The sequence below is a fragment of the Chiloscyllium punctatum genome, chromosome 4, assembly GCF_047496795.1.
Source record: "Chiloscyllium punctatum isolate Juve2018m chromosome 4, sChiPun1.3, whole genome shotgun sequence".
Lineage (NCBI taxonomy): Eukaryota > Metazoa > Chordata > Chondrichthyes > Orectolobiformes > Hemiscylliidae > Chiloscyllium > Chiloscyllium punctatum.
Window position 1 is genome coordinate 56078199 of NC_092742.1, and position 15697 is coordinate 56093895.

General features: G+C 41.0%; 1 protein-coding gene across 8 annotated transcripts; it reads right to left on the reverse strand.

The window, feature by feature from the left end:
- Positions 1-1804: 1804 nt before the first annotated feature.
- Positions 1805-14595, reverse strand: otx2b (orthodenticle homeobox 2b). 8 transcript variants are annotated; one of them, XM_072568791.1, is made up of 5 exons: positions 14575-14595; positions 9254-9326; positions 5254-5455; positions 4729-4880; positions 1805-4085 (listed from the first exon to the last, which is right to left on the reverse strand). In XM_072568791.1, exons 3-5 carry the CDS (start codon positions 5348-5350, stop codon positions 3462-3464), a joined length of 873 nt encoding a protein of 290 aa, XP_072424892.1. In that variant the 5' UTR covers positions 5351-5455; positions 9254-9326; positions 14575-14595; the 3' UTR covers positions 1805-3461. The 8 variants fall into 8 exon arrangements, with proteins under 8 accessions (XP_072424892.1, XP_072424890.1, XP_072424891.1 ...); XM_072568789.1 differs by lacking the exon at positions 14575-14595 and adding an exon at positions 13880-13993; XM_072568790.1 differs by lacking the exon at positions 14575-14595 and adding an exon at positions 13426-13535.
- Between the last annotated feature and the right edge of the window lie 1102 nt (positions 14596-15697).

Sequence of the window (15697 nt, forward strand, 5' to 3'; positions counted from 1 at the left end):
TGGGAACCGGATATCACGCTCAGCTGAAACGATGCTGTAAAATTTGAAACCCAAAGATAAACAGCCATGCATACACCACAATGTACTGTAAACAAATATATCTGGGTGCACCAGGGATGCTACTTACCGACTGGAACGACAAACGTACAGACAACGCAGTGCGCCGGGGTGTTGGTGTGGGGGTGGTGGGGATTGGGGGGTGAGGGGAGGAGCGGGCAGGGAGAAGGGGAATCTTCCCACAGAATACAATGAAGTTTTTTTTTGCCACATAGATTGTTGGAACAGAGTCGGGGTGTTTTAATATGGAAATAGACAATTGCTTGCGAAAGAGGAAAGTGACAGAGAACTGCCTTAGACTAAATGGTACAGTTGGATCTTTTTAAAATATAGACTTGCTGGACAGAACGGTCTGTCACTGATGTAATATTCTCCAGATTTACACGGTCATGATGCCCACTACCAACAAAACAGGCCTTTTGGATGGGAAATACTGATTAGCAGCAAAGTAAGTGGGCGTTCCACTTGCCTGAGGTCAAGTTTGCAGTCATTCTTCTCACTGAAGTTGGTTTAACTGATTCTACTGTTAAAAGGGTTTAATTAGAAAAGCCCCTCGGATTGCCTAGGTCAAAAACTGAACGGTGTTAATCGAAAGGTAGCATTTAGCAATTCTTTTCAAGACACTTCCCATAATTGTCCGCCCTTTCCTTAACCAAGGCGTCAGTCTCAAATATGCCGAGCTCAAAGTTAAACTTGAAATTACAATTGATAGCGAAACAATTCCTGATTCATAAATCATTTCGCAAGTAAATCAAATCTCCGAAATAACGGAGTGGCTATTTATTTGTTATCGATATATGAAGAACGGTGTGTTCTATGCTCTACTTCTGGTGTTCAGTCTCCATATTGGGTAATAATAAATTACAGTTAATCTAGCAGATATATGTTCTCCGAAGAATGACGGTTCAACGTAAGAAGGGAACAGGTCGGTTTTTGTGGGAAATAGTCTGTAGTTCGAACGGAGCAAATTACACAAAGTTCTTTGTAGATCTGAATAGATGAAAGATTCTGAGACAAGGGCTCTTTAATTAATTAATATTGTCAGCAGTCCGATTTACTTTGAATGCTTTCCTTAGAGTGTGTGAGTAAAAAGGTCATGATTAACAATCCCCTTCAGGTCCGAAGGGTGTTACTTAAACGCGTGTTTTATATGTTGGAAGTCAATTGAATAAAGCGGCCATTGCGCAGTTTTCTGTGCTCAGAAATAAAAGCTTGCTCAGTGACTTGGGATCTTAGTGTATAATGCATTTAAAGACGAGTGAGCCAAATAGTTTTTGGTATCTTAGTCCAAACAAAATAATTTAAAACGGTGAAAATGGCTGTACTGTGAGAGCTGAAATACACTAGTAGCTGTAACACCCTTTGAATATATTTACCATCTCTCCACATATTTTTGATATTAGTAACGTTTGCACCAATCCAAGTCTTCTCGCAGTTAGAAGTGAGACTGAGACGTTGAGATTGTGCATTAAGTTATCTTTCAAAAAGAATAAAATCGGCATATATTGGTGTCCTGTCGTGGTGGATGAGATATTCAGGCGCTCATAGGAACCACGCCAATGTTTGCAGTTGTGTTTGCAACAGATTCTGCATTTCCATCCAATTACATTGTTCGCATCCAGACACTTGATATGTGCTGTCACAATCATGTAATTCAAGAATAAATTTAAGTCTCTGCAAAACGTGTTAGCAAATATAGTACGCAGGTTCATACTAAATCCGCTTTAATCAGCCACCAAATTAGGAGAGTAACAGCATAATGGGTGGGACCAGGATGGATGAGCTGGGCAGCTAATATTAACCAGTTCAGCAGCAAAAGTGATATTTATTATAAAGAAATGATCGAAATTTCACAAGACCTTTTATCTATCATAAAATAAGCACTGTACATAACCGAATATTTATATGAATTAGTTGGACAATAAATATCTGAAATGGACAAAAGTTCACGTGTAAAAAGCACAATTTATGAATCAATTTATATCTTACCTACATTTACATTGAAAACACTTACAATACCTAATAAAAAGGAAAATAGGTGGTAGAGACTGGAATCCAGATCAAGCCCCGTCATTTTTACACTAAGAAGAAATACAAAAGTATCCTGTACATAAAAAAATCGATAAAATTTCAGAACTTTCAAGGAAAATAGACAAGTAAAGCGCCTAGCGTTTGTTTAGCTTCAGAAGTTGCAGGTTTGAGTATGTATATATTATATGATATATGTATACACACACTCTAAGTCAGGCATCGTTTGTGCATCAGTTGCTACAAGAATTTGTCTTCTTCTCATTTTAAAACTTATAAACATAACAGCTTATATCTGTGCCTCTAAAATGAAAAAACAAAAGGAAAATAGACGTGGTACAGTGCAAATTTTCGCCACTCTAACAGATTGGCTGCAAGCTATAAAAGCACATTCTCACCCTCATGTCTTATGATGGGAGTGGAGGGGTGGGGGCTGGGGTTTGGTGGGCAGAAGGGAGGGAATGGAATTCCTGAACTGACATTATTTGGTAAACTAATGGACCCCAATGGCAGACTCGAAGTCATGCAGTTTTGTACACACCCACTAAGTGCCATCGAGCCTCAGGATTTCCACTTTATTGAATATTGTTTCAGATTTAGCCGTGGAAGACAAATCAAAATTGTGCTAGAATGACTTTAAAGTAGTCGTCCGTATCTGTGGACTCCAGTATGGTTGATGTTTATGCATATATATTACTTTATTAACACCTGCAAACAAAAGAACCAACTTCTGAGCACCTGACCCTCAGTGGGGTCAATACAACCGGCCATCTTTTAAGCTATTGGGTTCATAAGGACAAATAGTTTGAGCGCCCGTGTGAAAGATGCAGCTAGAGTCACGAAGTTTCACAGTTCAGCTTATGTTTGAAGGCGCTCATTTCAAACAATGGTGGGTACCTATTCCAACAGAATTTAGCTCCATTTTAAACAACAGCAGAACCATGCCCACCCCCTCCCCCACCGCTCGAGTTCAACAGCGACAAAGGGTTCACACACTTGCATACAGTATAGCAGATCATACTTGCTTTGAGTCTAGCACAAATAAAAACACAGATGTACCACTGATATAAGACACACATTGATTGTCTCTCAGAACTACATATGGAACCCTTATAAACATTTTTTTTAAATAAAGTAGTGCATCTGTGACACCAATCGCACAATTCACACAGCCCTGATGGTCCTTTTGTTTTGTTTTTCAAGGCCAACTTTAAAATGGCTACATTTGGAATGATTACAAATATCGTCCTGTCCATTCCAAAGGTTTAACCGGATGGTTGGCTACAAGAACTGGAATGACGGTAAATCATGTGCTCTCCATTCCAAAGGTTTAACATTGGAATGATTTGTCCAATTTCAAAGAGAGTCCCAACACTTCACAAAACTTGAAACTTCCACGAAGATGTTTGATCTTTGTAATCCAAGCAGTCAGTATTAAAGTTGAGTTTCCATGAGGCTGTTTGGTCTTTATAATCCAAGCAATCGGTGGAATTAAAGCCTAATCCGCCGGCAGGGTAGCCCTGGGCAGAGAGGGAGGCCGGAGACTGATTGAGGTGGCCTGCAGTGACCGCATTAGTGCCCATGGGACTGAGCGCCGTCCCTGGGGCTGGGAGCTGGTGATGCATCGGGGACAGGTACGAACCGCAGTCCATTCCCCCGAAGTAGGACGTGGATCCGGCGTATCCCTGCGTGTAACCCGAGGCCTGGGTGTAGTTCATGGGGTAGGAGCGCTGCATGCAGGACGAAGACGTGGACAGACAATCGGGGGCAATCGGAGAAATGGACGCGGGGCTCCAAATCGATACCGGGGCGCTGCTGCTCGATATGACCGTCGCTGAGGTGCTGGAGGGCGGTGTGAATTGACCGCTTGCCCCGCTCTCCGAGCTCGGCTCCCGGGCTGGCGAGCTTTTCTTCTTGGTGGGTCGAACTTTATGCTGCCCTCCGTTCTGCTGCTGTTGCTGCTGCTGGCGGCACTTTGCTCGACGGTTTTTGAACCAAACCTTTAAAACAAAACCGGAGGAAAATCAGTTCAACTCTTACAAAAAAAACAGCCAAACCTGAAACCAGTGCAGTGCAATGGCTGTATTCTGTTAGCAAGGTTGTAGCAAATCACTTTAATGTAATATTATGTTTTTTGTATTTCACGAAATTCGTATCTTAGCCAACAGGGAATTAACCGGCCCCTTCAATTCGAGAGCTGTTTTTGTGGTCAACATTATCTCGAACGTTAGTCATAAGGAAATAATATAAGGAACTTTTTTTATCTGGCCTCTCTTCAGTTCTCCTTTTGCAACAAGAACGCAGGAAAGTGTGTTCTGTTCGTACAAAACTTTACACGGAAGTAACATGTTTGACTTGACAAGTCTTAAATCCACTGTTTTGTTTGGAAATAATCTCAAAGAGTTTACGGCTTTTCGCTCTCAATCCCATTCAGAGAAGCTCAGAGCCGGGCCCCTGGGCTCGCTGCGGGTCATGAACTAATTTCCCGGCGGAGTCTCCCACCCTCTTCCCTCAAACATCCTCCCATCCCATTTTTTCAGTTCTCTCTCTCTCTTTCCCACTCTCTGGGACGAGCGGGATTCGCGCGTACAAAAGCTCGGAAGCCCCGGTGCAGTTGTTGGTGTGGTGCAGTGTCCCGCTCACCTGCACCCTGGACTCGGGGAGGTTGATTTTGAGAGCCACCTCTTCCCTCATGAAGATGTCCGGGTAGCGGGTCTTGGCGAACAGCGCCTCCAGGACATCCAGCTGCGCCCGGGTAAAAGTGGTTCTCTCTCGCCGCTGCTTCCGCGGAGTAGCTTCAAACAGAAAACAAGCCGATCGGTCAACGTATTCGGTTGTGAACGCGAGGGAGAAAAAAAAGCTTTCAGTTCGAGGTGAAAACGCCCCGCATTTGGAGTCGAAACCTAAACCCAGGAGTCACTTCAGGCAGGACCAGTCAACTGGGCGCGCTCCCAGGGCAGAAACGTTTCTCTCTCTCTCTCTCTCTCACACACACACACACACACACACAATACACACAAGCAAATCCTTTCCGTGGCTTTGAAACTGGAATGAGGTCATTCTGTTTCCCTGAATTCCACTGATAATTCCCGTTTAAAAGCAATAACCAGATGAAATAATCGGCACGTTCCGTCCCCTGGTAAAGTACAAGTTTCAGCAAGTACTTACAGGGGTAGCCGACCGAGGGATGAAGGAGATCCATGCCCGAAGTAGTCAGACTCAGGCCGTTCACTGTGTATGGAGGTTGCTTGAGATAAGACATCATGCTAAAGTTGGTTTGAAGAGCAAATCTGCGAGAAACGAGAGAAAAATCCGGAGTCCGTGTCCTTTGGGTTCTCGGCTGAGTTTGCAGAAAGGCCTCGGTTTAAACCTACTCAGAGGAAGAGAAAAGGTTGATGAGAGGAGGGATCTAGAGGAGATGTTGTATCTCCGATCACTGGAAAGTATCTGATTCCTCAATAGATCTCAGCCTGTCTCTTTAAAGCATCCGGGGACCCCCAGCTGTCTTTTGGACCCAGGGATGGAGACCAGATAAATATGTCCCAAAAAACGTGCTACACCCATTCATAAAGTACGCCTTCCACATAACAAAACCCCAATGCTTGAAATGCACACAGCGCATTGTTAGCAATGCAATTTGCATAGATCCCATTCGTTAGCACCAATCTGTTATCACGCTAATTGGCTCAAACAAAACTTGATTGTGGACCATTTGCAGAGACAATGAGTTGCTGGCCCGGGAGGGAGAAAATCGACAAACTACCGATAACAAAGAGTTTATGCACAGGGAAAAACAAAGACGCAATGTTAAAAAAAAGAGGTTCCTGTGTAGGATTTGCAACCGGACGCTAGCGAAGTTCTCCGTTTTATTTGACGGTGTTTTACACAGGAAAACCGAGCTGAGAATACACCTGTTTGAATTGGAAGGCAACATTTAATGAGACGGAGCACAACGCCTCAGCTCGCCGAGTCAATGAAGTGTCGAGGTTTCGCGGTACAGAATATCCACCTTAGTGGTGGGTTGCTCGGAGACAAAGCCAACAAGTCGCAATTCTCAATGGGGGAGGGGGGTAGAGAAACATCGCCGGGAAATCAAAACTATTTGTGCTCAATTGTATTGCACCTGAATGTTAAAAAAAACCCAACATGATTGAAAGAAGAGTTTTAGTGCCCAGTTTACACACACTGGGATCAGATTCCTCAGTTGATTGAACAACTTTGGTCTAAAACGGTTTCCCCGCGGAAGTCCTATATTGTCACCTGATCAATTCTCCAAGAAATACTCCAAAAATCTCCTGCATCACAACAACAATGAAAATATTTTACTTGACTTTAGAATAAAAGTGGCGGCACCTGATTTGCGCCTGGCATCTTACTTTGAGGAGACGATGTTTAGGAAGAGCGAGCACACCTTCAAAATGGCGGAGGTGAGGGTTGCAATGACCAAACTTCTCATTACAAAACAAAAACTAGGCAGTCGACACATTCAGACGCTGACCTATTAAGTATAGCAGACAGCACTCTACATAGCGTTTAGTGGGTCCAGCCCGTGTTAAAAGGGGCTACTTGCAGAATATATATAAAAAAAACCAAAGCTGCAGAATAAGCAACATGACCCTTGGTGCAGTCTCAGACTTCAGCCCGTGTAACCCAATGCTGTATCGTTCATTCATTCGATTGCTACTATTCACCGATAGAGAAATAAAACACAAGCGTTGCCAGTTTCAAGTACAGGCCCTTACCTAAAACAAAATGAATTGCAAGTTGCAGCCTTCCACTCCCGACCCTACTGGCCGTACCTGCAAGGCTGAAGCCACGGGGAAATTGCTTCTCTTGCTGACTGCTAGAGAAGTGGAACCAGTTATATAGAGAGCGGGTCGAGTCTGTCGGCTTCCCAGCACAATCTGTCACTTTTTGAAAGAATCCTATCTACCAGTTGCTCGGCATTCGGTCGATCGTAATTACCCCGCCGAGCATGCGGCCGAGAATTAATTATAATAAATGTTTTCTTGATAAATTAACGAGATAATCCGGGTGGCACACGTTCCTTAATTACAGGACGCTGCAAAAACTGGGATGGCGAAGAACGCTTTCTCCCTCATCCCTGCTGCATTTGTTCTGATTAATTTTCTGCTTGATGGAAATGAAACAAAGCTATAGAGTCGAACTGTGTTTATTAAAAAAAAACATCATTAACCTCATATAGGGCCCGGCCCTGCAACCTTGAGACTCGTGGGATTTCGAACAACTAGCATTTACTTTCATATTTGATATAGTATTTGTAACGTGTTAAGGCCGCTGCTCTATTGCCACAATTTGAAATGAAGCGTGTTTAAACGATGATGGTAAGTTATTTATTTCAAACTGCACTTAACCCTTCCTCTCGTCATCTCCTAACCTGTACGAAATGCAAAATGATGAACAGTTTTGAATTTAAGGTTTACTGTAATTAGAGTTGTTCAAAATTTTTCGTTTGAATACGCGCTGTAGTTACGTGTCCGCAAGTTTCCAAACTTGTTCAGGGCTTACAGTTCCACGTTCAATGTACATGCAAGATAAGCTGGTGAGATGTGAGTGACTTTGCGAAATGCGGCACCCGCTCAAATAGAATGAATGATGGATCTTGCTGTTTACAGGTTTAGATACTCTTGATGACTTCGACTCTACATTTACAGCGACAAGCTCTCCCGCTGGATAAATCTTAACGGAAACGTTTTCAAGATTCTTGCAATGAGGTTATGCAATGAGTCATTTAAAATCTTAATTTATATTTGCTTGAGGGATAAAAACGGATCTGACTAATCCAACCGTTTGGGCATTAAATAATATTTCGAAATTAGTCAAAAGGTTAAAGCAATTATCTCACATGAGTCTAAGTATCAGGAGAAACTAAACGGCAATTAGAAAAAATACTGACCTTAATTTCAAATATTTAAATGTGATATTCGTACGTACGTGAAGCTGCAGACTAATACTGACTGGTTGTTTAGTTAACATTTCAACTTTAGCAAATAAAGCTGGTTTTTAGGTTTCAAAGACTTCTTTATAAATCTAGAAAATATCATTATATTAATTTTAAAATACGTATTCATTTATATATAAACTTCAGCTTCTTTGATCGAAATATGTTATTGTAGGTTCCAGTTTTTACCTTAAAAAAAAAGACAAGATCCCTTAAACTTTTACTGCATGGACCAAGTGCTTCCGGAGCTGAGTCGAACACTGGAATTGTTAAAGCTATTTTGTAAAATTACTGAACGCAGTTTTTGTTTTGGTGGAAAGTTTGTTGGAAACTCAAACCTTAGGTTTCTTTTTTTTAAAAAAACTATCCGAAATTTAAATAGATTTTGAACAAACCGCTTTGCATTGAGAAAAAAAAATCAAGTAGTTTTATATTCACGTCTAGAATTCGAGCGGAAAGCAGCGGAGGTTTTGTTCAGCGAGGTTTCTTCTCGGTTAGGTTATTGATCCGACCCTCTGCCAGGAAAGCTGTTCGTCAATAATTGGGAAGCGATCGATCTCATTCCAGTTTATTTGAACTGATAAACGACTGGCAATAAACATCTGCAGCCTCAAATGAGGATGTGATTGCAGGGGCAGATCAACGATATCAGGAAAAGAAATCGAGAGAAATCCACGCCTCCCCAATTATCCGTGTTTGAACATTCATGGGGATGAGGGGAATTTACTGGGATCCAGTAGCAAACCCAACACGCGCGAAAGAAAACTGTTCGCACACGACTGAGCAAGTTAACAATTATAAGCCACATTTATTGGAGAAACTAGCAAACGAGCATATACTACGAAAACACAGGGCGAGACTTTTACTTATTTCTCTGCCATTTCATCCCCATCCAATCTCCCAGAACTCAGAGTGTATGTTCTTCAAAATACAAAACAAGCACCAAGATTTCAGACTGGTCAGAACTGCCTTTGGACTAAAAAGCACAATCGTCAACAAGCCGATTATACGAAAAGTCTTCTACTGCACGAATGACCACATCAAGCGGGATTCACCCCAGGGTAGATGTTTTCACACATTTGATATTCTATAGGAGGTCTTGCGCAGAGTTTGAAATCAAACACCCCATTCGGTACGAACATATTAACTAAGATTTTCGACCACAGAGGAAGGTTAAGTTGTGTTTTGTTTTGAAAAGAAACTCACCTGTTTTACAGTGCTTAGGTCGAAGGAAAACCCCAAACAAGTCAGGCTTCCCCGATCCTGGCGGCCTTTGTCCCTGAAAGCAAATACACAAGAAATAGGTGAGAAGTCTCCAGATTATCGATTGGCAAAATCTTTTCGTGTACAATTGTTCCAATATCAGCGAGCCAAGTCAGACTCTGGCTATTTTAAGAAGAAGATGGGTGAACCTATTTAAAGCAGGTCTCTGATGTATGGAAGTGGAAATGATCGAGATTGCTGAGTTGTGCTGGTCTCTCTCTCTCTCTCTCCCCTTTCTCTGAGACTTGCTGAGAAAGCGCCTCTCTGGTAACTTTTTGACGCAAACTCCGCAGCCAATAGCAAAGGGAGAATGATTGACACATCTCAGCAGAACCAGAGTGAGAGAAACGCTGCTCCGAAGGAGAGAGAGAGGAAGAGAGAGAGAGAGAACCAAAAACAGGGAGAAGTAACCCCAAAGCAGAAAATGAAGGAAAAGAAAAACAAGTAATGGCAGTTAAAATTTAGTAGCACTGAACAGGAGAGAGCGAGAGAAAAAGTGAGAGAGAATGAAACACTTTGAAAGCATTCACATTCACCGGCCAGAATAACATGGAGACAGGCAGAGATAAACTAGGATTAAAACAAACATAATTAAAACAAGACGTATTAAATGACAATTCGGGACTGAGTTAAGAAGACAGATGGACAAGCAAGAATCATTTAGAAGGACATAGAAAAGGCATAAAATCACACCTACCGAGGGGTGGGAAGCAGGGAGAGAGGGAGAATAATTATGAAGGTATTAAACAGAGGGAGCAATCAGGTTAGTGATTTTGGGTTGAACCAACAAGAGAACCGAGTATGAATAAGACTAACCCGGAGTTACACTAGCAAGAATGCCACAGCGAGAAGGCATTAAGTAGAATAATTTAGGATAACTGACGCAGGGAATAAAAACAAACCCGGCTACAACTGTCATAGGGCCAGAGAACAACCAGTGATGAACCAGAGTGTGAAGAATTCATAATTATACAGGGAACTATGCAACTGAAGGTAAGACAACATCATTTAATATCAATAGAAAAGGCAGACTAGATTCAAGGACAAGTATTAAAACAAACGAAAATATAATCATAATTTAAACAACAGTGCAGTAAATTAGGGGTTGGTAGTTGGTGATAGATAGATAGACAGACAGACAGAAATCTCGAATAACACCACTCCAATTAAATGAGTTTTATCAGTGCGATTAACCTGTGGCCTAGGATCCAATTTCCGTGCTTTGAAGTAGAAACAATCTTTCGAGAAATACGAATAGCAGGCCTAGCACACGTGGAGAATAAAGACTTCAAAATCAGACCAAGACTGAATTAGCGATACTAAAAAGGGAAATAACAACACTCTAAGTCGATTCACTTGGCCGGGATAACCCGTTGTTTCCGCACATCTAGATGTGCGTGCGGCATTTCATTGCACCTCACTTGCAGCGTCCATAATGGAAAAATAACTACACCCAAGTCGCCCAAATATTGCCTGAGAGAAAACAAATTTTTCTTAAACGCGCGCTTAAAGCTCGCAGATAGACTGAAGGGAGAATAATCAGATTTTTTTTGAAGACTGGAGACAATTAGTAATTTCAAATAAATCAGAAACTCTTTGGTTGCGGAAAGAGTGCAACTGGAGCAAGAACCGAGATCAGTCAGAAGGGGGAATGTGAATTCTAAGAGGAAAATGATAGAAAACTGGTGAAAATGTTGATCAACGTTAAGGTGTGCCCAATCCAAATATTTTCATGTACAACTGTGCAAGTGGTGCTACCACTTTGTGGTCAGTACCGTTTTTAAATGTTCCGTTTAAGAGCACGGCCCACCATGTGTAGCAATAATCCGGCTTCAAGTAGTTTACAACAAGACTCAAAAGGAATCATATTAACAGATATCATCAGTTTTCTTAACCCAATATAGGTAATTGTTTGAGATGCCGCTGGCTATCAACAACAACACCCACAGTTACACGACTCCTAGTGTCAACAGATGTCTTAAAATGAGCTCTTCTCTGGCAAACAATTAAGGAGAGAATGGCAAGAACAATTCAAAGAAATACCGAATGGATTGAAATGGACTAATTGCAAAGTTAAGAGTAATGGATTTCTAGGAAATAGAGAATGGCAAAGGCCATTCATTCAAGCTACCACCAATTAATCTCAGTGAAACTCCCCATCTCGCCCACCCCCCGCGTTTGGCTTTGCAGACTTTCTGCTGTAATGTTTCAATGCGAATGAAATTGTTGTGAAATTCGAAGGAAACTGGAAGAGCAACATCGACTATTTTTTTCTCAATAACTATAAAAGCACAACAGCGCCACACTGGTCAAAACACTTAGGTGGCCGAATCAAGCGCAAAAAAAAATACAAAACTTCACAGATTCAAAATTGGAAACTTTGCAGAAGCCATGCTTCAAGGCTTCAACCATGCTGTTGAACTGCAGGCAAAGTAAATGTTTAGTTTTAATGTCCGTGCCTCATTCCTTAACGAAGACACAGCCAGACCCGAACACAAATCACATTCAGCAAGATCCTCAGTAAGAATACACTAATGGCAGAGAGTAGAATTTTGGGAAAACTGATTCTCTTAAGCTGATGACAGAAGTCAACATATTTTTGCCAGATCGGTGGCGTATATTAGAAATGATTTGCTGTACGATTGTTTTATTGTTAATTTTTAATAATTTCGACAATCACTTTCCGTGATCTTATTTTAGAAAACCCGTTTGAAGTGTTAATGGAAACGACACGTCAGTCAGCACTGTCTAGATCGAACTACTGCTACAGTTAATATGGATTGATATGGTCTTTTATCGAAATTTAACATGTTTATCGCATTTTCTTTGCCCCGGTCAAGTTATTTTGCAAAAGATCCCCTTAGCAATCAGTTGCGAAATTATTCGAGGGAAGGTGCTTATTTGTTTCTGTTGCGTATTGTATGTATCAAAGAGACATATAGTCATTCTGTCAGAAGTGGAAAATGACCGCGCTGAGGTGTATCACTGGTTCAATTTGAATTCGTTGTCGTTCTGCACCTTGAATGATGCCCGCACGATAAATCGCCTTCGTTTTTGGATGTGACGGACCACAGTAGATTCCTTGAAATTAATTTATTTATTTTAAACAAGATATGATCGTTTTGTCGCCCCATGAAAGGCATTACAAGAATAAATTTTCTTTGAAGTGCTTTATCTCTTGCATTTCGAATGAAATTATTTACATCAAGAAAATAACTCAAAGCTTGATAAAAGTTAGACGTTGTTCCAATGCTTCCTCAAACCTCTATACAATTGATGTTCTGAGTGCAATATTTCTACGAGAAAGGATAAACCCAATCATCTGAAATCTATTGGATTTTAATTGCTTTCTCTTTACTTTTAAGATATTCGTTTTACTTAAGTTAAAATTTTAAGAGTTGAGCTATAAAAATAACAGCCTGAATGCTATTGGAGCACTTTTTTCCATGTCGATAAAAGTATTGCGAACTGAAATGTTGAATTGTCAATTCAACTTACAGCAAAATATGAGACAAGTATTTTCTTAAAGACCAATGGCTAGGTTAAATGAAAACAATCCTGTGGAAGCCTTGAAGAATTGACCAGCTTTAGCTAAGTCTTTCTGTGATATAATGGGTCACAAGGTTGCATCTTCTAAAAACAAATTGGATGCTAGTTTTTGAAACTTAAAGAAGAAACATTGCATTAATGGGCGATTGAAGAGTTTACACGACCGTCAGTGCTTTACTTTCTGAGTAATAGATCTGATTAACTGCTCATGTTCATGTTCTAGGTGTCAGCAAATTATTAGTGGGTTGGTAAAGTGACATTAAAACAAAACTGGGGAAGAAGATCTCAGCATTGTACTCTGGAGCGAAACAAAAAGCTAATCTAAAAACGATCATTATTTGAAATGTTACACGTTGAAAACTCGCAAGGTACTGATCACCTACACATATGTAGTGAAATATGTATGACCCGCTGATATTCAACTTATAAATCAATATTGCAGCACACTGCACTGGGCGGCTGATTTGACACCTACATACACAGCCTGATCCGCTTGCTTTTTTAATACAAATCAATGTTACAACAAAGCAAAGAAGTGGCAACATAGAATGAAAAAGGTGTTTTACCCGGTGTCTTACACCCTGTCAATTGTAGTTCATCGGACGATTTACTATTACAGTTGCTAACCTTCTGTCCCACATTACGTCAAATTGATAGTTCAGTTTCTGAATAGATACGACCGCATTTGCCCAGCACCTTTTATATCGTGAAGCCAAGATGTGCTCTTTAGAAAACAGACTGCACTTCCTGAACAGAAGAAATGTGGGAGGAGTCGTATAAATCAAAGAAAATCTGGATAGTTTAGTGTCTAAATATGTTATCACCACACAGACAGTCACGCAAAAACTCAAAGAAGGCAAAGTCATCGAACATCATTCGATCACAAACAGCAAAATCAATTAAACCGGCCTCTTATTTCTCCCCCTATAGTCACACGTCAATATATTGTTCTAAGTTGGTTAGTACAAGTATATCACGAGTTTTAATTAGCAAGGAAATCTTAAAGACCTCCCACCTCACCTGGAGTGGAAAGGAGAGTCGTGAACTGTGAGATTCATTTCCCAAATTTCGCAGGAATATCTCGAAAACCAGTCGTCAAAGCAAATCAAAACAGAATAAGCGAGGGTTGGGGGATGGGGGTGGGGGTGGGGGTGTTCGTGGTGCTGTACTGTATGACTACTTTCAAAGGGCAGTGGCGAGTGGGGGCTCGGGAGCATCAGCCAGGAATCATTTTTTCATTGCTTTTCATCGGGTTAAAGTTCTGTTGTGAACAGCGCGGCGCTGCAATCAGCCTCTGACTCAGTTCTGGAGCAGATGACTGTTTTCCAAATTATACAATTTAATCCCTTCACAGCAGCGAGCTGCCAACAGAAAAAAGAACGAAACACGAGCTGAGTGGAAAAAATAGCAATCTAAACCAGATCCAAGTGTGTATGTGTGCGTATGAGAGAGAGAGAGAGAGACTTCATTCGCTCTGTCACTTTATCCCAGTACTTTCTGCAGTCTTATCACCTTTTGCCAATTTCATTCTTGTCCTTTGCCAGTTTCCCATTTCCATGACTCTCTTGGACAGTTATTATCTTTGAACTGCTTTTGAATATTTTAACCCTTTCAACGCGAGATGCCGCTTTTACACAAATTCATGTCAATTTTTGGAGATCTCTGAAGTTGGGGATTTGTAAATTGGACTATCAATAAATCTGTGTTATATTTACCTGCTGTTAATAAGACACCGTGGAATCGATGCTTATAGCAGTGCTCGCACGCACCATATTTCGCAAATAAAAACAAACCACCGCCAATATTAGTAATCTGAAACAAAACAGGAAAAGGCTGAAAATGTATCTTAAGCCGATGACCTGTCAAAAGGTTGTCTGTTTCTTCGCCACAGCCGCTGCCCGAACTGCTAAATATTTCCAGCCTTTTATTGCCTCTTATCTCAACTTTTTAATGTTCCAATATGTAGGAGACGGATACTACTTTTGTGAGTCAAACTTTTTTTTATTTTACCCATCTATACCAGAAACCGACCAATCGCTTAAAAAGAACAGACGTTGTGGTGTTGCTTTAAAACAAAGCAATGCGGCATTTGAACGGAATCCACTCAGTGTGGTGGTGGTCTGTGGATGACTGGTCCAGCAAGGCTGCAACACCTGGAAGCGCCCTGCAGTTGGCTGCCATCTGTACTGTCCCTCTCCCTCCCCAGTGCATTTGATCGGAGCGATTGCAAATATTTAGCCACAGACATCACAAGCGGAATTGGGCTGGAATCTATGAAAGATGGGCAGTGATTGAAATTCACTTTTGACATGCCTTCGGTCGGAACATTTACAGTTGAGCTCCAGAAAGCCCTTTAATTGAAAATCTGCTGTATTTCAATAGCATTGCAACAGAAGATGATTACATACTTCATCCAAACGCACACACAATTGCTGCTAAGATCGAAGATGCCCACCGAATACGCGAAGGCATTTGTTTCAATATACTGGGTTAACATGCTAAGTGTTTGCTGAATTTGATTTTACAAAATAGATCCACTGGCAGTCAATAAATAACCAGGGAAGTGGCAGATAAAGCGGTGAGCACATCTGATACACAAACATAGAGTCTGAGAGAGATTCCTTTTACAAAGATAGACGAGTTAGAATATCTGTGATGTCTGTAGTCCCGATAAAGAAACTTGGACAATATAATAACTGCTTTAAAAATATCTCTGCGTTACTATTGTTCTTGAAAAGAAGATAATTTAAAACATATATCCAGAGTATGTTAGACTGAAGCTTTTTTTTATTGCGTTGAGTTACCGTCTGCATGATAGAATGCAAATCATTCTGCTCT

What these genes read in the sequence shown, in the direction of transcription:
- otx2b (XM_072568791.1), bottom strand. Translation starts at nt 5,350, where the DNA reads ATGATGTCTTATCTCAAGCAACCTCCATACACAGTGAACGGCCTGAGT. An exon ending in TCCCTCGGTCGGCTACCCCT is followed by an intron (nt 4,881 to 5,253) that starts GTAAGTACTTGC and finishes TTCTGTTTGAAG; the next exon opens with CTACTCCGCGGAAGCAGCGG. An exon ending in TCCCCGAGTCCAGGGTGCAG is followed by an intron (nt 4,086 to 4,728) that starts GTGAGCGGGACA and finishes TTTGTTTTAAAG; the next exon opens with GTTTGGTTCAAAAACCGTCG.